The sequence below is a fragment of the Aphelocoma coerulescens genome, chromosome 2 (genome assembly GCF_041296385.1).
Source record: "Aphelocoma coerulescens isolate FSJ_1873_10779 chromosome 2, UR_Acoe_1.0, whole genome shotgun sequence".
Classification (NCBI taxonomy): domain Eukaryota; kingdom Metazoa; phylum Chordata; class Aves; order Passeriformes; family Corvidae; genus Aphelocoma; species Aphelocoma coerulescens.
The window spans coordinates 44,740,493-44,768,253 of NC_091015.1; the positions used below are offsets into that span (position 1 = coordinate 44,740,493).

At 37.5% G+C, this 27,761-nt stretch overlaps 1 protein-coding gene across 3 annotated transcripts in view; it reads left to right on the top strand.

Moving 5' to 3' along the window:
• Positions 1–20,203, top strand: part of PLCL2 (phospholipase C like 2) — a 100,893-nt gene extending 80,690 nt beyond the window's left edge. For all 3 annotated transcript variants that reach the window (XM_069007241.1, XM_069007243.1, XM_069007242.1), the window contains 2 exons: positions 10,270–10,379; positions 18,969–20,203. In XM_069007241.1, the coding sequence (XP_068863342.1) occupies positions 10,270–10,379; positions 18,969–19,148 (290 nt within the window). In that variant the 3' untranslated portion in view covers positions 19,149–20,203. The remainder of the gene's footprint in view (positions 1–10,269; positions 10,380–18,968) is intronic.
• Positions 20,204–27,761: the final 7,558 nt, after the last annotated feature.

The window sequence follows — 27,761 nt, forward strand, 5'->3', positions numbered from 1 at the left end:
GTCATTTTGATGATGTCAGTCCCTGGATGGATTTTTATACTTTTTTCCTCATTGTGCGTCAGGACTGAGCTGCTTTCACTTTTCTTGTGTTTGCTCATTTGGTAGCAAGAGTTTCCAGTGCCTAATGGATTGTTAGCCCTCGTCATGCTTTCTATCATGTTGTCCCACGGACTCTCTGTAAACATCCACCAGGCTACTTCCTTTGAATTTGTTTTTAAAACTATCCCACAAATATAGCTAGATTGACACATGTCCTCCTACCACCTTAACCAAAATAGCTTTTCATTGCTTCCTTGTACGCCTCACTCTTCCTTTATCCATCTGTTCTCTTTCTTCCTCATGCTTTGATTCGGAGTTGTTGGAGCAGAGTCTGTCTTGTTTATCCCATCCGTACAGTGGCTGACTTTATTTAATAATGCAAGTAATGAATGACATAAAATGAGTATATTTTCTAACATGGACTTCAAAGCAGCCCTTCAGCAGCGTCAGAAACAGGATAGAGTTTCAAGAAAGGAAATATCCAGCCATTCTGGATGCCATTAAAGATAAACACAGTACCCCATATGTATTGGAAAAAAGTTAATCTGAGCTGCATGCAGAAAAGTACTAGGATGGTGGCCATACTAACCCTTCAAATACTTCTGGTAGTTGAAAATTAAAGGAATAAAATCAATTTTGTTCAAATAGTTGTAGCTCTTACTTGCTTCCCCACTGTTACTACTTAAGCTTTCCAGTAAAATGATGTCTACTGAGCTGTTTATAGGTGGGGTTTTTTTGGTTTTGGTTTTTTTGTTTGGTTTTTTGGGGTTTTTTTGGTGTTTTTTTGGTGTTTTTTTTTTTTTTATTTGTTCAGGTTATTTGGATTCTAAGTTGGTTTTTGACTCAGGTTCACCAAAATAAAGCATGTAAGAAAAAGTTATATTCCGACAGATTAGATAATCCACTAACAGAGCAAAAGAAATTTATATACTCAACTATTGAGGAGCACTTTTGACTTGGTATATAGGCAGGCAATTGAGTTTTTATTTAAACTGTGAAAGGCAATGACTAGGTTCCCAATATTTCTGTAGTTTTCCCTGACTTGAAAGAGAATTTATGGTTTTTATGGTTTGGGTACTGTGGAGTTCAGCAGAACTTGTTAATCCATGTCTTCTGAAATACTGCCTCTCATCAGCAAGTCTTGACTTTTGATTAGAAGCCATTGCATTTAAACTATTGCTTCGTAAATAGGGAGTGAAGGAATGCTGCTTTATCTGTTCTCGTTGGACTTTGTACCTGAGAATATTTAATTTTTTTGACTCCCATCAGTAGGACATGCTGATCTTAAAGTTACGTCCTACAATTGGATCCATTACTATATTTTTCATGAGATTCACTGTCAAAAGAAAGCAATCTGTAATATTTATCACCTTCACTAAATTCCAACATCACCTGCTATGACTAAAACAGCACTTGGAGACCCCTCTCAGCCAGTCTGCATGCTTCTGAAATACCTTGTTTTCCTTGTTTTCTCCATGTTCCAATTCTTAATGTCAGCTATGAAATTGTTTTAACTCATTTCTCCACACTTGTCACAACATCATTTTCAATGTTTATTAGCACAATAGGCTTTCACTGATAGTTAAGGAAATAAATGGTGTGTTCAAGTTAATCCCTTTATTTATGTTTCTAAGCTTTCTGTATTTGGTCCATCATTTTTACCTGTTTTTTCTTGTTTGCTCTTTGTCGTGTCTACTCCTTTTTTTTCTGTATTTTTTCTTCCCATTTATCCTTCCTCCAGGTATAGCTCCACAGCAGCTCAGATTATACTGTCATGGCATGTACTCCCTGGTTCTGTAAACCTGTTCCTCTCCTGTGCCTTGAATATTCTTGAAACCACATTCTACTGGGGAGGAGGAGAAGCGAAGAATTGCACTTAGATCAATTTAGGTAGTAGTGAATAGGCGATGAGTCATTTTTCTTTATGCTCAAATCTTTTTCACCATGGTTCTTCACACCAGTCATACACCACATTTTTCTGTATTGCTTCTCATACATAGCCCCCTATAATACCTTGGATGGTATTGGTTTTTTTGTGGATCTGATATATTTTGCAAATGGGTGGATGATTCCTAGGAGACGTCTCACATACTTCTTAATGATCTCACTCGCTGGTACTAGGGTGAATACTTGACCAGTACAGGCTTTTGCATTGCTCTCTTGAGTTTCCCCCTTCACATGAAGTCTTTTTTTTTCCCCCTCCTGTTACTTTAATGCTAGAAAAGAAAGAAGTTAAGATTCCTGTGGAATCGTAAGAGATTCATTACTATTGCCAGTGAAACAATGTGGGCTCAGCCAGATCTGAACACTGGGAGAAATTACAGTGTGCCATAAATCAATATCTTTATTAAGTCTGCATTCTAACATTCAGTAAAACCAGAAACTTTTCAATAAAATCTCGTTGGTCTCTCTTGAGTATCAGGACTGATAAATAAAAGATGGAAACAGCAGTCTGTGGAAAGAAATCCTCTGCTTTGTACCTTTGTGTTTATGCCCTTTATTGACAATCTTAATTCATTCTCATACATGAAGTGGCTGGCTGAACTTCGCCCCCATTCAGAAATATAGTCTGTCTTCACAGAGGAATGTCTTTGTGGAGTAAAGTTTTCTGTACATTGGGGGTGGTACCATGAGTCAGTTTTCCAGAACAACTGTTTTAATATGTGAAGGTCTGGTTCTCTGTGAATTTTGTAGGAGCGTTATTTTGGAGGAACAGAAAAAGTGTTGGTGTGGGTTTTTTGAGTTCTGTCAGTTGTTATTCTTTTTGTTCACTTTGGTATCTAGAAGGTTAAGGTTACATAGGATTGTTCTGGAAAGTGTTTGGAAGGGTGCAGCTGGTTACTTAACCTTTGAAAGTTACCAAGTTGTAGCATAGATGTTACACCTGTCCTCTTTTTATCTTCATAGCAGTGTAAGCTTGGTACTGCAACTACTTTGCATCTCTTCTCACGGTGTTTCTTAAAGAATTTAGTGACCATCTTAAGTTTTAAGTGGCTTCCTAGCTTTAAAGAAAGTCTTTTATATTGAAAACTGAATTACTGTGATTGCATATGGCACTGTACGAGTCTGGATTGGAAGACTAAACACTAATTTAAAAGAAAGGATGCAAAAAGGATGGTGCTCAGCAGGCTGTGATGTCATTCTTGTTTGGAATGTTGGAATAAGAAGGTTGTCTGAAGCATGGAATTTGTCTTTACGACTTTTCAAGAATAATAGGGCAGCAGGCACCAAAATGGTTTTCAGCCACCTAAGTAGAGGCAGTACATCCATGTCTCTCTGTGTCTGAGGAACATTTCCACTTAGTGCACAGTGTCAAAGTTGAAGTAATTAAAAAATACTGAACAACTAATTAAGGTAATGTATTCTTTTGTCAAATAATAATCTAAATATATTGAATGCAAATAATTCGTACCTTGAGCATCTTGAATTTGCAGCAAAATACTCTCTGAATCTGCCAAGAAGTTCTGATTCTCTAGTTATGGAGTCAAATTTTTTCAGTGTCTTCAGTGGAAACTAAGTGTTTGGAACTACTTCAGCATCCAATCTTTGTTCCTGCTAAGACTCCATTTTTGCAGTTAGTAGTGATTTTTAGAAAATACAGAGGTACTTTAAGCATTAGTTTATTAAGGTTCATTTTAAATCTTTGTGTGAAGAGTGTACTGTAAGGAAAATATATGAGAATTTACAAGTATAGTGACTTCTGTTGCTTCTCTAATGTGATGGATTTGATTTATTGTTGATATGATCTGGAAGCTAGACTCTTTTCCTAATCGCTTTTTCTGATAAAATTAATTTTAAGAGGAAATTTTTTGTGAGGCTGAAATAGCTGACTGTTTAAGGAATATAATCTAAAATAAGAATATTAAGAAACTTACTTAATGCCGTGAAAAATTAGAGCTGTAGCTTTCAAAGATGTGGCCAAGAGTAATGGCTGTATAAGCAAATTAAATATTTGTATGTGGAAATGAATACTTACAGCTTAAATCCTTTCATAGGATTCTTTAGTTTCGTGTATTGCCATTTAACCTACACAGTGTAGGAAGAAATATTTGAATATATAAACTGATTTCTTGCATTTTTTTTTCTTATAAAGAACAAATCTGTGTATGCAAATTATTCACAGAATCTTTGTAGGTGTTTGACATGAGTCTACATAGTAGTAGACCGGCATGGTCTGGTAATCTAATCAAAAGCTGTGAGGAATTTTCCTTCCATTTAAAAATATTTAATGTTTATTTAGTTTTATTTTGTATTTATAACTCATTTGAAAAGTATTTTGTTTGCTTTTAAATCAAAGCGCTCTACCAGAAATGAAATAAACTGTATTTGACTTGACTTGAATTTAAGTGCTTCATACCTGGAGTATTACCAGTGTGTATTTAATATAGACACAGTCAAATTTTGTTTGCTTCTCATTTCACATTAGACCTACTCAGTATATGCATTTATTGCCAGAGTTTCATCACTGTGCTATTTCACTGATAAAGTTCTTTGTTAAGAGAGAAAACCTATACCAGGAGGAGCCCACCTGCTGTGTAGTCATGTCTCAGCTAGGTTGTAAATCATCTCTTGGCAAGAAAGCTTTCATCAAAGAAAACAAATGAGCATGTCAAGGAGAGATTTGGCTTTAGAAATACAGTAAAGCAAGTGTTGTGCTTGCTGCTTTGCTAAGGATTCCTTGAAAAATTAGTTTCTTGGTTCTCAGTTAAAGAAAAGGTGTGAATGTTTTTGCTATAAACTGAGGTTGTATGCCAGGGCTTTGTGATAGGAACTGTTACAAAAGCAAACAAATCTCAGAGCTCCAAACAGTTCCTGGACTCATATCGTACAGGCATGTACTCCAGTTTTCTGTGTTCCAGTTTCTTTTCACATCTTGATTTTAATAAACATGTAATTATCATCAGGGTGTTCAAAGATACATATATTGTATATAAAACTATAATTGCATGCACCTCAGTGACCTAAGGACACTTTCCTTTTTAATATATGCTTCTTGACTAAGTTAAAAATAGAAGATTCACTTATGCTGCTTTATATGTCACATTTTAATAAATATCTTAAGTATGGTACTTTGGAACTATAGTGAAAGCCCACTAATGGGAGGAATTGCTAACCAACTTCCAACAGGTGTCATTTCTAGTTAGTAATTAAGGATAATGAATTGCATATGAAGCAGCTTCATTTTAAAGAAAGGAAGAAACTATTTTTTCAAGCTAAATACAGTTGAAGATGAGTGTCTTTTAATAGTATAAAAAATGTTGCTCTTGAGATATATCACCAAATAATTTTTTTTTTTTGTGAAGATACAGTGTTGGCACTATATCAATATGCAGGGCATCTTTGTTCCAGCATTTCAAGCATCAGCAGAACCATAACACTTATTTTAAGCTCATATGAATGTTGTAAGTTCTGAAAGGTTTTTTATCTACTGAACACATTGGTGAAACATTAAATACTGAGAATCCAGGACATAAAACAAAGCTGAAGTTCCAGTCTGGAAGTGTTTCTGACAAGTGATGGCTCAAAGTTCTATTGCCTTGTGTGTTTTATTTAGGAAAAAGTTTTGTTATTGAAATATGTCATACTTCAATATGAGACACCTACTTCATACTTCAGCAATGAGACACCTTGCTTTCTATACTGTTGTTTAGTCCTTGTTGAGTTTATAGACATAATTGTTCCATCAGAATATGTTAAGCATAAATAATACAGGTTTGAGATCCTGTGCATGTAATACTGTAGGTCATCCTGCAGCTGGTTGAGGAAACACAGGACTGTAAGGTCCTTAAGTCTGCTTCCCAGTACAACTCTTGAAAATTGATCATGTCCAGCTGTATTTTAAAACGATATGAGTTTTTGATCTGAGTAATTTTCTCATTTTCAAGGCTGATTACAGAACCACATCTACAGTGGTAATAAATTTTACATGAATTCTGATTTTGCTGGTGGACATGCATCCTAATATTGTCCTTTAGCTGAAGTGATCCTTTGAGGTCCAAGGTCTTACCTGACTGGTCTAGAGTATCAAGAGAGCAATTGCTCCTCTTCTGGTTTTCTTTTTGCAAGGCTAACCAAGCAAATTTTTGTTAGTCTCCTCAATGATACATGGTTCCTACTGCATTGAGTAGTGTTACAGTACTTCTCTTTTCCTCACGCTGTTTGAAGTTATTGAAAATGGGAGGAGAGAATTGTACGTAAAATTTCAGAGTAACTTCTTGAATGGTAAGGTGTTCCCAGGGAAATGAAGAAGTGTTAAAGCCATCTAATGCATTGCAGGGCTGTGGGAAAGAGTCTGAGAGAGGGAAGAGCTGAGACAATTATGAAATTCAAATAACCAGCATTCTGTAGGGAACCAGAAAGATTCAGCACTGATGGGGAAAATATTATTTGGAAATACTGAAGGATTGCTTATGAGAATGCTTTAGAATAAACAAGTGTACTGCAGAGGAGAAGAATATGCTGTGAAATATCTGGTTATGATTAGGAATATTTGTCAGCAGTATTTTGTTCAGTGTCAAAACCTGCTGTTGAATCATGCTACTGCTGTTTTGTTCCATATATTACAGTGTATTTACATGCCTTGCAATAGCAGGGGTGAACGTTTCACTGGAAAGCTGGTCTTACTAACATGGAAGACTTGAATCAGTTTCTATTTTGCAAATGCTTAGGAAATTGTATGGCTTCTGTCAGCTCACCCTTACTTATGCAGTGATGACCAGACTTCTTAATGCAGGGTATGCAAACTAAGTGCCCTTAGTGCCCCCAAGCAGAAAGTCAGAAAGGGACCAAATAATGATGTTTGAAACCTCATCAGACTGTCATAAGCAGTAGAGTTACCACAGTCAAACAGGTTAAAGAAACCTAGAAAGTAGGACCAAGCCAGTCAGCCTCAATTCAGTCTCAGGAGAGGTGGGATATCCACCCTTGGTGATATTGAACAGCCACCTCAATACCATCAAGGGCCACGTGTTCTCTCTGATGCTGGTTTTGAGCAATGGGATTGGTCCAGCGGTGCCTTCCAACCTCAATGATTCTATGCAAATAAGGATTTTAGTAAAGTTGACATCTCCAGTCAAAAGAGCTTTTTAGATCTGAGCTTTTTGGCTCAAGGCAAGAATCAATAATAATTTCATTGTAGATAAATACATTTGTGCAATGGGCAAAAATTAAAACACAGGACATACCATCCAAACCGAAGAGCACACATCCTATATATTCTTTGTGGTCACTCAGAAAGTTGTGAATTATATTTTTCTTAATATCTGCCACAATAAATGGAAAATATGACTAACTTGTGCTTTCTTTGATTGAGATGGTGTATGCAAAAACATATTGAGTGATACGTCAGGGTAATAGTATGCCTGTTATCATTCAAGAGCTCTCAGGCAGTTCAAAATTACTAATTGACTAATAAATCGAGAAGTAATTAAGCCTCATAAAAGTGACTTGTTTACTATATCTTAATGAGAGTGAGAGCTGAATTTTTACTTGCAAGGAGACAGAAAATTGTGTATATTAAAAAGTCATTTAACGTTGAGTTTTCTTTGTAAGCATATCCTAAAGGCACGTTTACATGAGTTTGTATGGACACGTAGTTTATTTTATTAATTTAGCTGTAAATGAGAATGTCTTTCCTCTTTTTTTTTTTTTTTTTTGTTATCTTGGAAGAAGTTTAATTTTGGAATTTAACACTTGTGTTATTCCTTTGTCATAGTTGATGCATTAAATAGTTCCAAGGCAAAGTGCAAGAAAACCAAGTGGGAACATATAAGAGGAGTACCAAGAGAGACATAATCAACAGTTAAATGCTGTGCTGCATTCATGCTCTAAAATTTAGTTTTCCATATATTGCGTAGTGAATACAATTAATTCCTTTCAGCAGAAGGAAACACTGAGACAAAGAGATGAAATAATTAATTTCAGTTAATCAGGCAAGAGCTAGTAATGGAAGCAGAAATAGAATTCAAATCTACTTGTTCCTGCTTGTATGTTTAGGCTTAGAGTAGCATAGATTTAGTGTAGCATGATGATGAGGAGTTGGCCAGTGTGTGAGAGATGTTGAGGATAGGGGGGTGTTTAGTGCTGTTTAAGCAGGAGGCCCCTGTTAGCTGAGGGTTTACAGGTGTGTGCCCTGGTAGGATGATTTGACTGTTTCATTTTCTGAAGAAGGGTGATGAGATGTTCCTGCCAACTGCCAGCTGTACTTAGCTGGGGTGGAATGGCTTTGGCAGAACACAGATTTATCGTAGCATGAGTGTAGACAAGGAAGAGCATCACCACAGAAGGTTGTTAGTGAACAAAAAAGGAGGTTTTCTGGCTGGCAAAATACATGGTCACCATTGTCTCTGTGATATCAGGGACTTCATGTACATCAGAATAATCTGAAATCTACAAAGTACCAATTTCATATTTAATATGCAGACCCTCAGCATGATTGTTGTATCTCTCTGAGTGGCTTTAGTTCAAGTTATGATTGATTGCTGGTGTCCAATGACTTAAAAAGCAGTAATTGTAAAGCTGGAAATGAGGTACAGAACTCCAAAAGTTTACCAGTATGTCTCAGAATTCATTGTACAGATCAGAAAATCTGTACTGTTGTGATGGCTCTACAAATGTAATATTGTAAGTATGGATCTGTGTATAATCTTTCCATAATCATACTGGGAGTTTATTATTTTAGTTGATGTGAACAAAAAGTGCATACTTGGAAACAATGATGGGTTAATGAACTTTAATTTCTCACCTGTTTAGAAATCTGTTTTGGGGAAATATAGTATGAACATTTTATTTGAGACTGCAGAGTCAGAGCTATAGAGAAGTGATTGAAATAAAAATGATACAGTATGTTAATTCAGGGAAAATATTTGCCATTTATTTTTTGTGTAGCAAAATTTAAAATAGTAAGAAAAGGTAGAAAGAACAATTTTGCCTTTCAAATGAATCTGTGAATACTTTTAAAAATGTGTGTGTGCATATGGGGGAGTAAGCTAAGGGAATGTACAATGAAAACATTCAGTCATCTCTCTTTCTTTTAATGAGACATGAGTGTGGGATAGAGAGATTATGAAGAAGAGATACTTATAATGTCCTTAAAAGTCAGTCTTGTCTCAGATTGACAGCCAGCCCAGGTTTGTATGCTTATTCATGGTAATTAAGTACATGTAAATTTTGAAGCACATACACTCACTGGGCAAATAGAAGATCTCAACCAACATAGTTGAAATTATAATTTGTACTTTAATTATTTAATACTATAAATTAACTATTTAATACTATTAATTACTTAATACTATAATTTGGTTTTATGTTCATAGGTGTAGGTCACAACCAATGCCAACTTTTGACTTCAAAATACCCTGTATGTTATTAGAGATGGAGATCCTGAGGGCACAACTGAAGTATGACTTTCATAGGAGAGTAGCTGTAATCCATGCTAGGTTACTGTGTGTACCCATAGAAGGACATTTTACTTCTCCTGTGTGAAGGAAACTGTTTAAAGTTTATTTTTATATGGCTTGTAACAGCAGCATGGAAAGCAAATTATGTTTCTGCTATCCGTGCAGTGTGCTGGGTAAAAACCCAAACTTTGGTTGGTCTGCTCAGCGCTTAGATTAAGGAAATCGGAATTCTACCAAAATGTTTTGATTTGGAGTTTGTTGGTTATGGGTTTTGTGGACACAGTAGTTTACATGGTGTGGTAAAATGTCCTTGGCAAGTTCACTTGGCATTCCTCCTTCACAGGTGTTCCTTTACTCCTCAGGGATAAGGTAAAGTGTTTATTTTCTGGGCAGACGCCACCATATAAGCTGTAAGCTGGACAACTGTGATGTAAATGCATAAAAGAGCAAGGCACAAAATAAATTTGGCTAGAGTAGTTAATGAAATTACTGTTTCCATTCTATAGCAATTACAAAAAGGTTTTTACGTGTCGTACAACAAATTCAGTTGTGCTTAGAGATTATATTTCTGTAGGAAATACTTGCTGGGCTCCATCTTTGTGTAGCAATGACCTAACAGGTGCTTCAGTGGATTTTGGCTTAGAGAGATTTGTATATATTGGCATGTTGTATAACATTCCATCTTACTACATCAGATGGATTTGTGCTTGAAGAATAAAATTTTTGAAGCTTTTTCACTGTCTTTTTGCCACGTTAGTTTCAAGTTGCTATCTCTGGGATCACAAAAATGTACTAAAATAGATACTATATTCCTCCCTCTTATTCTCCACAGCAATGGAGTTTCATGAAAACCTGCACAATATAGGAGCAAGAGAAGGCCTAAAAGAAAGAAAACTGCAAAAATCAGTAGAAAGTTTCACGTGGAACATTACAATTTTAAAGGTAATGTGTCTTCCTTTGGTTACTGTATTTTTCTATTCAAAACTGTCATTCTAATATTGTTACTGGTCATTACTCTGTGTCACAGTTCAACTGGATTTATTCACTTCTATAATCATAGTCATTTTAGCTTATATAACCTGAAACACAGCAGACTCTCAATGTGACTTGTTATTCTCTTGTGGTGTTATGGAAGCTTACTTCATTTAGTTTGTCTAACATTTTCTTCTTGTAACCTTTTAACATTAGGGATCCTTGGTAATCTTTAATACCTGGCTGAAACAATGAGTCTTGACTTCTGCAAGTGGGTCGGGCTGGAAGGAAGCTATGGTGTTGTTTAAACCCTGTTTTGTGATTTGAAAGGGAGTAAGTGTTAAGGTTAATGCAGTTACTGAAAAACAAAAGGGAAGCTGTTACTACTGCAGTCAGTGATGAATGGTGATTAATGGTGGAAGCAATTATGTTCATAATCCAAGGTGGAATAAATAGAGTGTATGAGCTGGATACTCTTTACCTTTTGTTGAGCATGTTTGCTTACATTTTGACAAAAGAGTAAATGGTGAAGTATAAGAAAAGCTTTCAGCCAGAGACCCTCAGGAAACTAGAACAGTTCAGGTTTTTTCCTATCAGTGGCCTTTTATCTCAGCAGAGTATATCAAAATTTATAGAGACAGCAAAACTGCTTCCCTTAATTTATTCCCTTGACACTATTCTTCTAGCCCAAATTATTCAAGTTTTGTGTTTACATCCACTAATGAGTTCTTCTCTCCCACTCAATCAAATACTTCTTCACTACATTAAACTATAAAGTCTGTTTTAATTATAAAGAAAATTATTTTCTTCCTCGTAGTTTTTATTTTTAGTTCTTCTTGAAAATACCATTCCGTACTCTCTTCTTACAGTGAACTATGGCGGAAAAGCAGTAATGCATATGTATTTCTCCAGCTTTCCCTGTTGGTTTGAACTGTTAAGCTTTGCATGATGTCACTTGGTGCTCCAATCTCTCTTGTGTTATACTGCACAAATCCAATGCCGAGGAGAATCAAAAAGTGGTGAAATTTGCTACAGCATGTACAGTTAATACATTCTAAAAATATGCATGCAGGTTCTGTTTATAGGTAAAGGACCAGAATATCACATTTCCTGTATCAGAACAGAGTTTCCTGAACACAGTGTATGGGATGTGTCATGTATCAGTCCTGTGCTTCTGAGGGGATAGAGAAGAGTCAGTTCAGTGGGTTTGGGCAAATGTCAAAGAAATAAATTCTTATTCCTTCTTTTCTGTCAAAGGTGTCAGATACCGGCTTGAATAGGCAAATCTATTTTAATGCTGCCTGAAACAGCAGTACCTTTGCTTCATCTCTGCTTTACATTCTGAACATAAGGGTTGGTGGGGGGGAGGTTTGCAGTTGGTGAGCGACTGAAATGTGAAGTCGTGATTTCTGCGTTAGCCAGGAATCGGAGAAGCCACATGGTAGGTCTGGCTCCAAGGAGCACTGAAGGGCTTGTGTGCATGTCCTTAGGATTAACAAAATTATGAAATTAAAGGTCTTCCTTTTGAAGAAATGATTGAGAAAATCTCTTCAACATTGACTTGGTGGTTTTTTTCTACTCAGAGATTAAGATTCTTTCTTTAGGAAGGTACAATTTCTCCCATAATTAATACTTCAGTTAAAAAAATTGGTGAGATTTTAATCAACCTGTTGTTGAAACCTTAACAGGAGTGTTACAGAAAGTTCTGGTATGTTGTTACATCTTAATAGTTGTTTACAGGTACTGCAATTCAGATGGGCATCTGCTAAGTGCTGTTGCTCATGTTTAGACGTACAGAAAGTTAAAGGCTGAGATTTGTTTGAACTGACATACTGAGGTTTTTCACTCTTTAACTGTGGGCTGCAACCATACTCTTGTGTCATATAATTAAGCAGAAGTTAAACAGTTTCTAAGACACTACTCTTCCTGTCTGGAGAAAAAGATCTACAATCATAATTTCAATCTGTTTTTCCATTTCCATGTTTCCAGTCCTCAAAAACTAGGAGAGAACAGGGATGAAAAGTCCATGTTTTTTTGAGTAGAAGTTGAGTAGAAGAGCAACAATCTGATCCACTTTGTGAATTTCTTTTATCTGATGAATTCCCTGCCTTCTTCAAATTAATTTCCTTCTGAAATAGTACAAAAATCCACATGGAAATACACAATAAATATGTGGACTCTTGACTATGATATAGGAATTGTTGTGTGGCTCTGAACAGCATTACTAAATAATTCTGCATGAGTGCCATCCTCAGCTCCCACCCAGAGGACTCATGCAATGCTCACATGGTGTGGCTAATGTATTTTCCAAACCGATTAAGCTGCATTTTACCCTCGAGATACATATTGATTGTTCTCTTTCAATTGGGACATTTTCACTACAGTTGATGCAATGGAAAGTTTGATAAAATAACAAAATTGACAGCTTAATTCTAGGGAAACTTTTTTAGAACATCTGATGTAGTTATTAAATATCTATGTGTGTTTTGCATGCACATACATTACAGTTACTGTTTTAAAGGATTTAATTTTTTTAATTTGAAGCCATGTGGCCAAATTTATTATCAGTATAGTATGTTTGAATTCAGCTGAAATGCTTCCATCCAATTTGTGTATGTGTATGTGCACAAATGCCCATTCTTACTCACCCCATGTATATACATAGAGATATTTAACTTCAGAACATCACTTAAAGTAAATTTGGTCTGTTGCCTGATTTAGAGATTGAATATTCATCTCTTTCAAATAGATGGTTATTTGCTAGTAATTTATTTATTGTTACTACTCAGGCTGATAGAATTCATATTCTCTAAACATAGATAATCACATTTTCTGCCAAAAGTACGCTGCTGAAGAAAGAAAATCACTCTTAAGTGCTGTTGCAGCAGACTCCTACAACCTATTGTAAAAATTTATGGATTTGTCTGGCATAGAAAAACTTTGAGAAAAACCCTCTATAAGGCTCAGAATTTGAGATGCCCATAGGAGGAACATAACAGCATCTGTAAATTAGTCTTGGCAATGAAGAGCTGTTCTAAACACAAAGGGAGACTTCAATGGAAGTACTTGGAATGAAGATGGGACTCCTTACTTCAGCGTTTGTTATATGTTCCATGTTGGCTATGTACTTTTAGACATGTCATTTTAGACAATGTAAATTACTTTCTCTTGCAAGGCATGCAGTCCATGCAAGGCATCTGTTATCTCTGTAATAGCATTGGTTCTGCACCTACAGTATTTTCAAAAATGTATTTATAAATGGAACATTCAAAGCACTTACAGGACTGCAGCTTCTTACTTTTTAAAAAATAATCTGAACTTTTCCAACCAAATCGCCAAGTGAATTCTAGCAGCCATGGAACATTCACAAAGCCTCTAGTTGCTGCCTAGTCCTGTAGATCCACGGAAGACATCTGACATCCCAGTTCAATTTAAATATCTGAAGCTACTAGTCTCTGATGTTGCTGGACTGATGGGATTCTGGCTCCTAATTAAACCCTTATTTAGAAGTTAGGAATTAAGGCCTTTATGTCCCGATTCCAAAACTGCACTCAGAACACGTCAGCTGGCACGGAACATTGCAGTTTGTCATAGAATAATAGAATGGCTGAGGTTGGAAAGAAACTTAAAGATCATCCAGTTTCAACCTTTCTGCCATTGGCAGGGACACCTCCCACTCGACCAAGTTGCTCAAAGCAATGTTCTATTGTACTCTGAGGAGCACTTTGAGAAAGGGATACTGGCTTCTTACATTTCCTGATAGGAGCTTCGGGTTCCAGATCCTGAGCTAAAGATCAGTCATTAGTGATAGAGTTTCTTGGGATTTTTTTGGGAGGGAAATGGTGCTCATGCAGTTATTTCAAATGTCATCTGTACAGTTTTACTTTCAGGTTAACACACCTAGGGAAGAACCAGTTAATGAAAAATCATGAGTGAATACATAGCAGCTCATAAAGGTAGCTGTGCTGAGACATTCTAGTTGATTCTATATCCAACTGACTCTGAAACGGTATCTCATTTTTCATGTACAGGAACTGATAGGAACCATTTTGGGTTTGGTTTTAGTTACTGTTAAGAAGCTATGATATAAAAACACTGCCTCTTAGCCAAAAGTTTCAGAACAAACAGAATGTTTTGAAGAATGATTTAAGAAAAAAATAAATCAGACTAGATGACACGGGCGTATTGGGCCAGAGTGGTATAAAGGGTACTGATTTGGGCTTTCAAATTAGTCCGTATTCTTTATTGCTGCTGTTTACTAAAAGCTTCTGAATGAATATCAGTTTTGTTCTTGGATCTTCTTTAAGGTCTTTTTTCATGCCTGCCTAGAAAACAACTTTTTCTGAAGCCTGTAAATATGAAATATTCAAGTTACGTAGTGCTCAGTTCTCTAAGTGAATTTTAACCATGGTGAAGGAAAGGGAGCAGTGGTTGCTGTGTGCTGCTGTGAGGAGAGCACTCTCCCAATGCTCTGCAAGGCCTAGATCCATCCTGCTCCGAGCTGGGAATTACCACAAGCTCCCTGTTAACTGCAGTGCTGGAAGTAAATTCAGGTTTTTGGTGTGCTTGCCAGACAACACTAAGGACTAAATTAATTTACGTTTTGACTTCATCTGAGATGAGAGCCTGGTGAAGACAGCCCTTCCACACAGAAAGAAACACACTGGTTTCCTTCTGCAACTGCTTCAGATCCCAGCATTGAGTTATCTGCTTTGTTTCTTGGAACACGGGTTTTTCGGTTTTTTCCCTTAAGATAAATCTGCTTGCCCTAAAGTTTGAGCTCCTTGTAGGTTTCTTGTATTGACTTTACAGTGTGCCTTTTATCAGAGCAAGCTGCTACAGTCATTTGGGTCTGCTGAGAAGGTGAAAGACTCCTGGGTAGTCCATAGATCTGAGAGATTCCCATGTTCCAGCTTGCAGTCAACTGACTTTGCTATTAACTTACCTTTTAAGTTAATGACACCTACTGTGAAAATCAGGATGCATAAAGAATTGAAACTGAGTCTTGAGAGCCCTTGGAGGAGAGACATTTGATACCTAACTAGAATGAAAGTCTTTGTTTAATTGTGTGTGATGGCAGTCTTTTTCCTGATCTGACTTTTAAAATTTTCTGCCTTTCGGATCCATTTTATTACTTTTCAACAGTGTTCACTGTGACTACAACTTGAATTTTTGAGGTGCATGCTGTTTTATTTCCCCAGTGTGTGTGTTCATGGTGGTATATCAACAGAACTAGGCATTTCATATCAATTGTGCAGAGCTCTCTCACTTGAGCTCATGGCATATTTGGTAGCAGTGGTTGGCTCTTGTTTTATCTTGAGATCAGGACGTACCAGCAGATAATGAAAACAAGGTTTCACAAACATTTTTCTGAGTTCAATGGCATTCAGAAATAAATTCTGAGCATTGGAGAAGAGAGTAATGTGCACTGATCCATTTTTCTATTTCACCCTGGTCTGAACACCTTGTCTGCAATAATCCAGCCCTTTGTCCTAGATCCTCTTTTGTCTTCGAAGTTCATCTTCCCTGATCAGAATTGTCCAGACACTCACAGTTCCCTGCTGAAAACCAGCCATTCCTGCTAACCCCTGATTCCTTGTTCTCCACTTTCCTACATCCACTGTTCTGTTCCCACTTGGTGCCTAATAGTTTCTTCTTCTCCTTGCCACCTCTAGAGATCCTTCCCAATGAGTGTTAATTTTCATTTTCTCATCACCTTACCCAATTCATTGCATTCAGCAGCCTTCTCCCTGCTCAGTGTTTTTGTTTGTTTTTCTCTCTCACCAGCTTTTATTCTCATTACCAATCAATTCACTGTTTTTTGAGTTGTTAGTCCTTCTACTTGTCTGTAATTTTCAGGCTTCTTTCAATATGGTGAATTTTTTCAATCTCTTTTCTTTCTGTATTCCAACCCCAAATGTTGCCTTAATCTTCCCCTTTCTCTGCTCACCTGTCAGATCCAAATTCAGTGTTGTTGCACTGTGTCTGTGTTTCACAATCTCCTCTTGCAGTAAGATCTAGTATCTGCTTTGTGTAGTGCAATCCAGCTTCCCTTTCTGCAGTCCTAGGCTTCTTGCCAGGTCAGTCCCAGAGATCACTCTTGCACCCTCCTTTTTCCCATCCAACTCTTCTCCAGAGTCTCTGTCTCAGGCTCTTCCTTCCTCCTCTAGTCTGGCTTTTGGGCTGCCTGCATTGGCAACCCAATGTTGGTGGCTTGGAGAAGCCATCCAGGAAAAAAACAACTTTTTTCCTAACACACATTCATTATTCTGTGGGAATGAAATATACATTGTCTTGCCACATTGCTGGAGCTGTCAAGAGATGAAGGATGATCAGGAGTGGAATCCTGAGTGATTGTAGTAACCACATTCAAAATCTGATTTTTGTTTATTAAAAGCTCATAACTTGGACCTACTACCCTGTAGTCATTTGAATTACAAGTCCCTACCCCAAGTGAGAGTAGGGAAGGAAGTATAGAAGATTGTTAACGAACTTCTGATGGCATTTCCCCATCTTTGTTCTCAGAACTGAATGAACCATATGGATAAGGTTAAAGAATAATATTAAACAGAAATAATAATGAAGTCTGCCAAACCTGCCAATGGCAAGAATCCTGCATAGAAAGTATCAGCTTAAGTAGTTAAAGTTTGGCAAGCATATAAGTAACTGAGAGCAGGGGTGTTTTTTTAACTGAGAAGTTTTGGGCAACCTTATTAATAGACTGTTTGCTAGCAGCTCTGCCTATAATAAACAACTTGATTAAAATTCCAGAACTATATTCTACTAATCCATGTAAAATAGAACTTGGGCTAGAAACAGATGCACTCCAGATATGACTCATTTAGTGTGCTGGAGTGTTTTAAATTAGCTTTTAGTTGTTTGTTAGTTTGGAAAGAAGTATGCAATTTACAAAAAAATATTTTTTCTTTGGTTTTCTTTAGAAGAAAATATTACTGAAGTTTGTGCTGTGATTGATGGCATTCTAGATTTTTTCCTCTCTAGTTATCAGAAAAAAAGACTTTGGCTATTATGGTCTTGGGTAAGCGGAGGGGGGACATTATTTCTTTGAAGAAAGTAATATTTGTTTTTAATCTGTGTGTGTCAAATACATAAGTGAGCTTACTTCATTGGATAGTATTTATGTTTTGAGTTGCTAAAGAAGCATCAGAAGTATCACACCATGAAGTGCACACGTTTCTGTCTGACTGCTGTTCTCTCTCTCCTCCTGTATTTTAAAAATCAAGAGGTAAAGATGTACTTCAACCTTATTTGTCAGAGGAGAAGCAGCATATCTTTGGAAGATACACTAGCATGTCTTCAAGAGAAGTGTCTGTTAGGAGAAAGAATGTACCCAGGATGGACAGACATGACAGGAGAAGGTGCAGTCAGTGTTCAGACCTTATTGGACACTGGTACCGGCTGTCTCAAGGAGCTACAATACCTGGACTTTTTGTGTGTGTGTATCTCTCCCCTTCAGGGGTATTTTCCTGTGAGCTGTGGAGCAGTTCTCCCTCAGGAGTGTGGGCACAGCACAATCACTTTGGCCCTTGCAGACTTTCTCCTCTTGTTTTTGAACTTTTCTGTGCCCACCAGTAAGACAGACGTGCTCCGCATGTGCTATGGCCTTGCTCATTCCCTGCAAGTGGGCAGGGTAGGCAGATACCAGCTGCAGGGAAGGCTGTCCACAGTCTGCCAGTGAGAGCTGATGCTGTTATAGGGTTTTAATCAATACAAAGAGATGGAGGACTGTAGAACAAGAGCCAAATCACCTCAGCCTGGGACAATTTCTCTTATAGCTTTGCTTACAACTTAATCGTTATAAAGAGGAAGAGTGATGTGGCTCTTAAGGACATGGTTTAGTGGTGGACTTGGCACTGTTAGGTTAATGGCTGGACTTGATCTTAAAGGGCTTTTTCAACCTAAATGATTCTATAATTCTAAAGAGGGATAGCAATAGTGCTGAACTGCAGACAGCCCTGTGAAGTCTTTGTCATCATTGTCCTTTTTATATGTTGCTCGTCAGCCTGTGTTTTCATATTCCATGCATTGACAAGCATTAATCCTTTACCATCCTACTATTGAATGAATCACATTGCTAAGAAAAAAAATATCCCTAAGAACCAAAAAACCAGGAAAGCTTTAAATGGTTCCCTGAAGTATTAAAATCAATTGTTACAATTTTCATTATGCAGAAACATTTATAGTCCCCATGGATTAAAAATACAGCACAGATTACTTTCTTGAAAACTGTTAGGCAGAAATAACCCATACCCCATTGCTGATGCTGCCAATTGGCTTCAGAGACAGCAAAGAGCTTGATTCTTTATAATATCAGAAAAATCCATATTTGAGTTTTGTTTTGGTTTTTGGGGGGGGGATTTTGTTTGTTTGTTTGATTGGTTGGTTTGGTTTTGGGTTTTGTCTTTCTTTTGTTTTTTTTAGATGGGGTTTTTTTTGAGCAGGACAACTATACTTTTAATCTGAAATAAGCAGAAGGGTAAAAGAAAAGGAGAATGCTGTTACCAAATATGTATTCTAACTGCGTTTTTTTCCTTACAGGGACAAGCTGATCTTCTCAAATATGCTAAAAATGAAGCACTGGAGAATCTGAAGCAAATCCATTATGCCACTCTTTCATGTGGACTTAATAAGCCAGGCACTGAAAATGCAGAAATCTCAAAGCCTCGTCGAAGTCTGGAGGTCATACCTGAAAAAGCAGGTGATGAAAATGGAGAATGAGAGAAGGCTCCTCTCGTAATTTTGGAGTTTATAACTCTGTGACCAATTGTAGCTGCATAGGACATTTGCTTTGCACTTACTGTTGGAAAATATTCGGAACTTTTAAAGCACAACTGGAGAAGCTAATTACAATCTATTGAAACTGTGAATGTATGTAGCAACTCTGCTTGTGAAGGCAATGATATTGTGTGACATGGAAATTACATTATTGGCCTAAACATAGCATATATATGTAAAGGATACTGTAATTCAGTAATCGCGTGCTGAAAAGTTCATTGTAGTGCCATCAGGAAATGAACATTTTTCAAATGAGATGTAACTAGCAGGAAATCAGTTGGCAGAATTTGGCAAGATGCCTTGATTTTCAAACCAGTTTGATGCAAAAGTTGTTTCTTTCTTTGCACAGTTTGTTAATTGTGCTAGTGAGATATATTATTCTTTTAAAAATCAGGTCTAAAAAAGTGGAATCCACATGTTTCACACTATATGTAATTCAGCCGCTCGGATATTTGGGTTTGAAGTGGTATTGATTTTATTGTTGAGCCATAAATTAAAATGAGAATGTAATTAGACAGTGATCACTGACTTCAGTGCACTATAGGAGAGCCATTATGTAAAAGGAAAATGTGCAATCAATCTGATAGCCTATGTCAGAAGAAGATACATACCTATTTTGCCTAAGATGATCTGCAAATGTGTATAGATAATGTGACCAAACCGCAAGCAAAATGATGTAAATAGTTTTTCATTTTGTGAAGTGAAGTGCTCATATTAAAAAAAGTTTTATGAAATTGCTCCCAAACAAGTAAATCTTTTAACTAAATTTTAACTTTTTTATTTTTTCAGTATTTTCTTCCTTACAGAATAGGTGATATCTCAATAAGCAAGTTTGTCAAAAAATAAATCAGTTGCTGTTCTGATTCTGTTTTGGTTTTCTGACTACGTTAGGTAAAGGTATTGTAGCTGATATGCTCATTGTAAAATGACTATACCAACCTAGAGTGTTCTCTTCCTGTTTCTGATTTAACAATAAAATGGACTATATAATTACAGAAGCTAATAAATTTGAAGAAAAACAAGTGAAATCCTACAGAGATCAAAATGCACTTTTTCTTCAGTTGTGGGGGAAAAGGAGAAGATGGTGATGGTTGTTAAAAAGCATTGTTTTAATTAGAGGTCTTCAAGACATAGATTCTACATGGATTATTTTTTTAACCAGTTCAGGATGCTCTTTCTGCACTGAGAGTGTAATGAATATCTACATATGTATAACATCCTGTAAAAGTCAATAGAGCTCTGAACAAGAACATTGTTACACTTGCACTTCATTGAATTATTAGGGGCTTCATTTATTTTCTCATCATTGTAAAATTAAAACGGGGATGGGGTGGGGTGAAAACAGTTTGTTTGCATAGAAAATGTCACATCTTAAGCCTGCACTTCTAAATGTCAAACTGTGTGGGTTAGGAGCAGTTTTAGAAGGTGTTAAGCTCTTTCAGTGTCTAGTTACAGACTGTGTATGCCTTAATGTTATGATCTTCCCAGGAGTGAGTTCCATTCAGTGTAGTACAAAATGAAGCATTTAACCTGTGGTACGCACCTGCAAATGTTGCTTTTTAGGCAGCCCTTTTCTGTGTTGGCAGCTGAAAGTCTTCTGATGGAACCTGAAGCTGATGGGAAGCAACTTGAAATTCACATTGCTAACTGTATTCTGAGCTACTGTGAAATTAGTCTTCCAGGGCCAAATCTATCACATGTAAGTGTGATTTAGATTTGGATTTATCTACTGCAAAATAACTGCATTAGATCAAGATCCATCTGCACTATAAATATGCAAGGTCAGTTTATCAGAAATCCCAAAACCTAGGCTGTTGGAATTTTGTTTCTGACTTTTAGTCCTAATTGAAAGATGTAGGCTGTGGAAAAATGTCATCACCATTTGCATTGTGCTTCAGAGAGGCCTAAAAACCAGTGAGGCTCCTTTTGCAGTCCTGCCCCACCGCTGTTTGCATGGCATTTACAGAATGACATAATTTATATCACAAATGAAGCATTTCTGTAGAGTCTCTTCCTCCAACCAGGTAATCAGAACTGATGTCTTGGGTATTCTTAGCATTTGTGTATTTCTGTTTAGCACATTGCAATCTGAACAGAGGTGAGGGAACGTTGAAAGGGTTCGACACAGTTTGATGGTTTTTCCTTTAAGGCAAAAAATAGTAAGTGAAAAATGGTTATCACATAGACAAGGACTGAGAGATTTTGCATGTTCAACTCTTACAATATATGTAATAGCTGATCCTGTTCTACCTTGTTAAAAAGGAAGATAATATTTTTTGAGTGATATAGATAGGTAATATATCTTTTAAAAAGTTAATATACATGTATTTAGTTAACTGACCCTTTAAATTTGTTAGGATCTGATTTTAGTGCTGATTCCTTAAAATGGAGGTCACTTTTGTGCATTATTCATGCTCGGTCCAAATCTGTATTTACCATAAATTCTTAAAATGAGCTGAGTCAAGCAGATACTCTGAAAGATGATGTGTAGCTAAAAATGCTTTAGGGAGTTTATATATTGCATGTTAAAAGAGTTCAGGATAAACACTTGCAAGCAAAGTATCTGGCTCTATTGTTAGCCCAGTAATGATAATTTCAAAACCACATGTATGAGTGTATTTTTTTCAGTTGTATTTTCTTAAAAGTATTCTTTGCATCCATATTATTGGTCCATTTTTTTTTACAATGTTTATTTTAGATTATATAGAAAGATGCAACCAAGACCCAGCAAAGTACTCAAATAAAATTAATCATAGGTTGACTTTGCACTTTTTGGGGCCTTTATTTTCTTAAATGTGCTGTAATGCAGTTGAACTGTTTATGTAGTTTTTAACTGTGGAAGATGGAGCCAAAATATGAGTGACTATTTGTCTGACTCCCTTTGTTGCTTTTGTTTGGCTCCAATAATCATTGAGTGAGTATGGGTATATGTCAAAGGTATATTGTAAAAGGAAAAGTTCACATCCAGGTTAACCATATAGACACTAACAGTTCTTTTTTTGAACACAAGAAAAAGGATAAACAGTGCCTGATTGAAAAAGGAGCACCTCTCTAAACCTCATCTGCATTCTTCTTCCCTTTGATGCCTTAGGTTTTAACTTCTGTATTTTCCAAATCCTGTACTGCCTAGTGTGTAACTCTGAAGTTTTGTTGGCCTGTTAACTACTGTTCTCTCATGCTGGTTAGACATAACAAACCCTCTCTAGGTTTGCTCTTCAAGGACACCTTGATTGTCCCAGGCCCCAAAATGTGTAAACTAAAAGCCTTTGAAGAGGAGGGGCAAACTTGGGGCCATTGCATCATTAACTGAAATTATAATTGGAGAATTAACCCTGATTTGCGAATGGACCAAACTTATAAAAGTATGAAGAACCTGTGACCCAGTGTCCATCTTGGGTGGAGCTCCTTGTAGGCTTTACACTCCCAAGGGATACTGTTGAAGGCCCTTCAAATAAATACCTACTTTTATTCTCTTATTCTTGTCTAGCCTCTGTTTTCAGGTAGCCACTTCAAGGCATCACCTTCCTCATTGGCTTTTCTTGGTGTGGTACATAGCAGCCATTGGATATTTAAGCACAGATCCAGGACCCTGCCTTCCATCCTCTGAACACACCAGGCAGCTATAGGAGCCAACTCTGTTCTCCAGGAATTCCCCCAGCAGCAGTTACCAAGGGGCACTCCTGAGCCTTGTGATGCCACCAAAACAGCAAAAGCCTTCAAAGCAGAGCTGGGGGCCAGGCTCTACTGGTGAAGCTGTGGCCCTTGTGATGTCAATAGTCTTCTACTCAAGTCAGTAGGACTGGGATTTAAGTGCAGTGATGCAAAATTTCCCCTTTTTCTCAGGTCCCTTTTTCTTTTTATATCTTCATGTTGTTCTGGTGCTGCAGCAAAAAATGCTAGAATGGTGCCCTGCACAATTTCACAAACTGACCCATGCAGACATGGTGAAAGATGCTGTATGAGTCAGCCATTTTTTCAGCTACTTTGTACAGCACAAGAATAATTTTGTAAGACTCCATGGCTGGTTACTGTACTCACTTTTTCCTGTTTTGAATTTGAAGGAGCAGAGAGAGGTGATTCAGAATTGCCAGCGTGAAAACTGGAAGCGAGTTCCAAAAATTTTAACACTGGTCTACTAATGAAATAAACTAATCTGAAAGGACCCAGTCCTTTACTCTTGCAGTGCTTGAGTATCCTTTCCATTTATATGAATTCCTGATATAGTTTTCTCTGGCATGGATGTTATAAGTAATGCTGATTTCTTCTTGTTATATTCATTTGCTGCACAGATCAAGGAAGCTCCTGGGTGTCCTGTGCATGGTGTAATAATGTTCCAATGAGCTTTATCCTACCTGCGTTTGCACTTGTGTTAATTGAAGGTTAAAAATTAATACAAAGCATGATATTTGCAAGAAAGGTAATCATACAGCCATAATCATGGCACAGTGTGCCCTTGCAAAGGCACGTTCCTCACTGTGAAATTGTTTTATCCCTATATAGCTGAGAGTTGGAGTGCTGCTGCTGAACGGTGGTGAGCCCATGGGGTTTTGATACCACAAGCAGAATTCTGAAACCGGTGATGTCACCAGCTAGCTTCTTTCGACTATAATGGGTGTAGGACTTTACCACTTTTTTTTTTTTTTCTGGTCACACCTACTCACTCTGACCAATTAAGCTTTCTAAATGGAGTATTTAACAACTTGGTTTAAAGTTTAATAAATCTGCATGTATCCTGTAAAGACCTTCACTCTTTTGATCTCCTGTAAACACTTCAATCAAACCCTCCACCATTCTCAACACTCCCTGATTCCTGTTGCTCTCAGTATTATGAAAGCAGCTGTGGGACAGATCAGTCTGATAATTTTCAAAACTAACCTGTGTGATGTTCCTTATTCATTACAACTTGTTTGTTCTCAGTAAGAAAAAGGCAGTAAACTGCCTAAGTAAAAGTTTTCTAGTTATTTCTGTTTCTGGACACTGTTAAACTTCCCTTTCTGACTCATCACCTCTGTTCTGTGGGTGGCTGTAGAAACACAGGGTAGCAAAAAGGAGCACAGCAGAAAGATTAGAAATAGGACTTTGTATACAAGAGAACAACAAGTCCTTACAGGCTTAGGGGAGCATCCATTGTAGTCAGCCCCAAGCTGAAAAGCACTTATGGACTGAAAAGCAGCACAGAGGAAGAGAAAGACAAGCAGAATTGGGTGTTCAAAAAAAAATTAGCCCAGAATTATGGGTAACCAGAGGATGACACAGTCCCAGTGCCATCCTGACAGATCCCTAATGCTTCCCGTTGGTTACTGGTACTTTGAGAAAAAAGATAGTGTTTCTTCCATTTACGATATCATCTGGTGTGGCAAAGAGAGCAGTGATGCTGGGAGAGTGGTCAGGTACAAACACCAAACTCTTAATTTCTCTTTTTGGGGCTAGCTGCGTGCACTGCTTTGAGGTTCATACTTTTGCCACTTGAGCTCATAGAACTTCCCACTTAGTGCTGCTTTGGCACAGCAGAGTTGAGAGGAAGGAGGATGTGTGTGTCTGTGATGAGGAGGTGAGTGTTCAAGAGGTGGCGTGGGAGGGTGGTAGGAAAGGAGGCAACTTGAGCTGCAGTGGGAGTAGCACGACCAAATAGTGATTCAGCTGTCATGAACCTCTCCTGTTTGTCCAGAGCAATCCAGCCTTGTTAAGCTATCTGCAGTCTGTAGAAGATCTTTCTGAATGAGCTTGGGTGTTTCATTAGTTACCTCTTTTCCATGGAGATAAATGCAGGGGAGCAGAGACTCTTCTTGGCTGGCTGCAGCATTGGCCTGTGCATTGGTGACTGTGTGGGAGAGGGAAGCAGCACGGCCAGGAAACAGTGTGGGAACTCCAAGGCCTGCACTTTGTTCTCTGGCCCTCAGCTTCCTCCATCGATAAATTGGAGGAAATGACATCTACCACTTTTTAAAGTAGCAGAAGAAACATACTGTGTAATGGCAGAAAAAAAATAAGCCCCTCAGAAGGTGGCTAGGAGCAAAATAAACTGACAAATAAGTGCTTCATGAGAAGGCAGCAGTCTGTGTTTGAATGCCACGTACATTAGGTTTCACTAGATGCTGTTTTACAAAGTGCACTAATGCCTGCATAGCTATTCAGTGGCATGTACTTAGCAGGCATTCTTAAACGTGCTACTGATTGGTGAAGAGGGTTTTGAAATACAAATCCTATGGGCTGATTACAAACTAAGCATGTCTGTGTGGGTCCCAGGTCCTGGGGAGTTCCAGTATTTTTTGTGTCTAGTAAAAGAGTAAAAAAGAATTTGTTACACTCTTATAAATACAGACTTTATACTGCAGCTCACGGCATGAGCACTTCTTTTATTCTCAGATGTGTTATTCTCTGCATAAAAAAACTGCAAAACCTCACAGAAATCTTAGAAAAAGCTTTAGGATTCAGCTGTCTCTGTTCTGAATTCCAGAATTGATGATAACTGTTGTGATTTTGGTATATATCCTTAGCCAAATAATGATTAAATTTTCCAACTATGAATATTTAACAAAATCTTCAAATACCTTTTTATGTAATGTACTGGTGCTGTTATTTGTGCCAGAATTCCTGAAAAAAAAGCAATTTTGTTGGATGGAGGAATAAGGATCACATCTTCGACCAGGAATCTGTAATTGTGGAGGTGAGTAGGGAATTTCCCAGGAGATTGATGGCTGTTACTGCATTTCAGAGCCCTGTGCCTCTGTCAGGGAGCAGTCAGCAAGCAGTCTGGAAACAGCATTTCCCAAACATCATTCTCTAGGGTGCAATATTCTGTGCTTGCATGTATTGTCACACAGTTGTACAGAAGCATACATTTCACTCTTTAAAGTTTATTTGCTTGGAGACTGTTGGATTGATTTGATAACTGAGTATTTTTACTGTTTCCAACATGATTTTAACAGCTAATAACTGACAAATAGTAAGAGCCAGAGTGCATGAGGAGCAGTAGTGGTGTCAGCACTGTGACAACACATAATTCTGGACTGAAAATCTGGTCACTATAATGTGAGCACAGCCTAATGCTGGGGGAGGCTGCACTGGAGATAGTATTAACTGAGGAGACCTGTTAGCCCATGAAGGGGAGGTGGCAGTTGTTACGAGATTAAGGACAAAACTGGGTATGGGAGATAGGATATGTTCAGTCCTGGAAGAGGAATCAGCTACTAAATCCAGCTCCTTTCACTACCCTGTGTCACAGCCAAGACTTCTCAGACACGACAGTTCAAGATAAAAACTCAATTTTGTATTAGAGATAATTCTCTGTAAGTGATGATCTGTCACATGTGATGGAGCACTCTGACAGCATCTCCCCAGAAGAATTCTAGCAAAAGAAAAATGGCATTTTCTACCTACATAAAATATCTGCGACAGCTCAAAGCCCAGAGGAAAACTACAAGAACAATGATTAAATATGAACAGAGTGTTTCAAGCTAATCAGTGATGTACTTTGCCTATCATAGCTACATTACCAAAAGTAGAATGATCCAAAAGTAGGACCCTGAAAAGACAACTTGCACCTATAATGGTGGAGATGCACATGATGGGTGGGAACACTATATGCTCTAAAATCAATCACCTCCACAGCTTTCATAATCCACATAGAAAAAGACAACCTCAACCCAGTTTCCAGCAGTGCTGTATTTGCCATGTACATACTTCCTTGTACAAACTTGGACACAAACTAGAAAGATAGTTAATAAATAACACTGTAATAAGAAAGCTGGAATTGAAGCTTTTGTAAATTGCTAAAGTACATAACTTGCAAATGACGTTGGTGCAATTCCCCCAGGTGCTGAATCTCTGAAAATTAGACCCTTGCATTTAAGATTCTGTTCACAGACTATTCATTAGGGGAGACTGATTAAAGTTATCTTAGGATCTGTGCTGCAAGTAATAGTACCTATAACGCTGTAAGAATGGCTATATTTGATATTCAATATTGCTGTTTCATAGGTTTTACTGAGCTGTTTCAAATACAGATAAAGTAGGTAAATGGCGAAACAGATTAATGAAATAAAAGGCTGCAAAATGCTGAAATCCAAAAAGGATTTCCCTATAGTAGCTAGTAGTCACAGCCACAGGATTTCATTGAGGCCAGCTTAGCAAGCTCAACAGGGATACCACGCAATTTATACAGACTTATAGTGTGTTGCACTAAATAAAGAATGATTAGATGTCATGCACCAGGGCCTTAAATAATCTCTATTTCATCACATTTGAGAGAACTTTAAGCTATCTACTGAAACAACTGGTAAAAGTCAATGGCCAGTGGCAGCTGCTGCAGGAGATCTTCTGTTTTCTGTAGATATTTCTGTGTTATGTTTAGTGCATATGACTTACAATTAGCATTATTGTATCACAAACATGTTAAAAACAAGCTTCCTCCCCCGTTCAGCATTAGTGACAGTAGGAAGGACTGCCCACAGATTTCAGATCCTTTCAGAAGCACATGATTGCACTGAGTCCCATGAGCCCTGACTGTACACTGGAACTCGGAGACCAGGTTGTGTATCTGAATGAGTTTCCCAG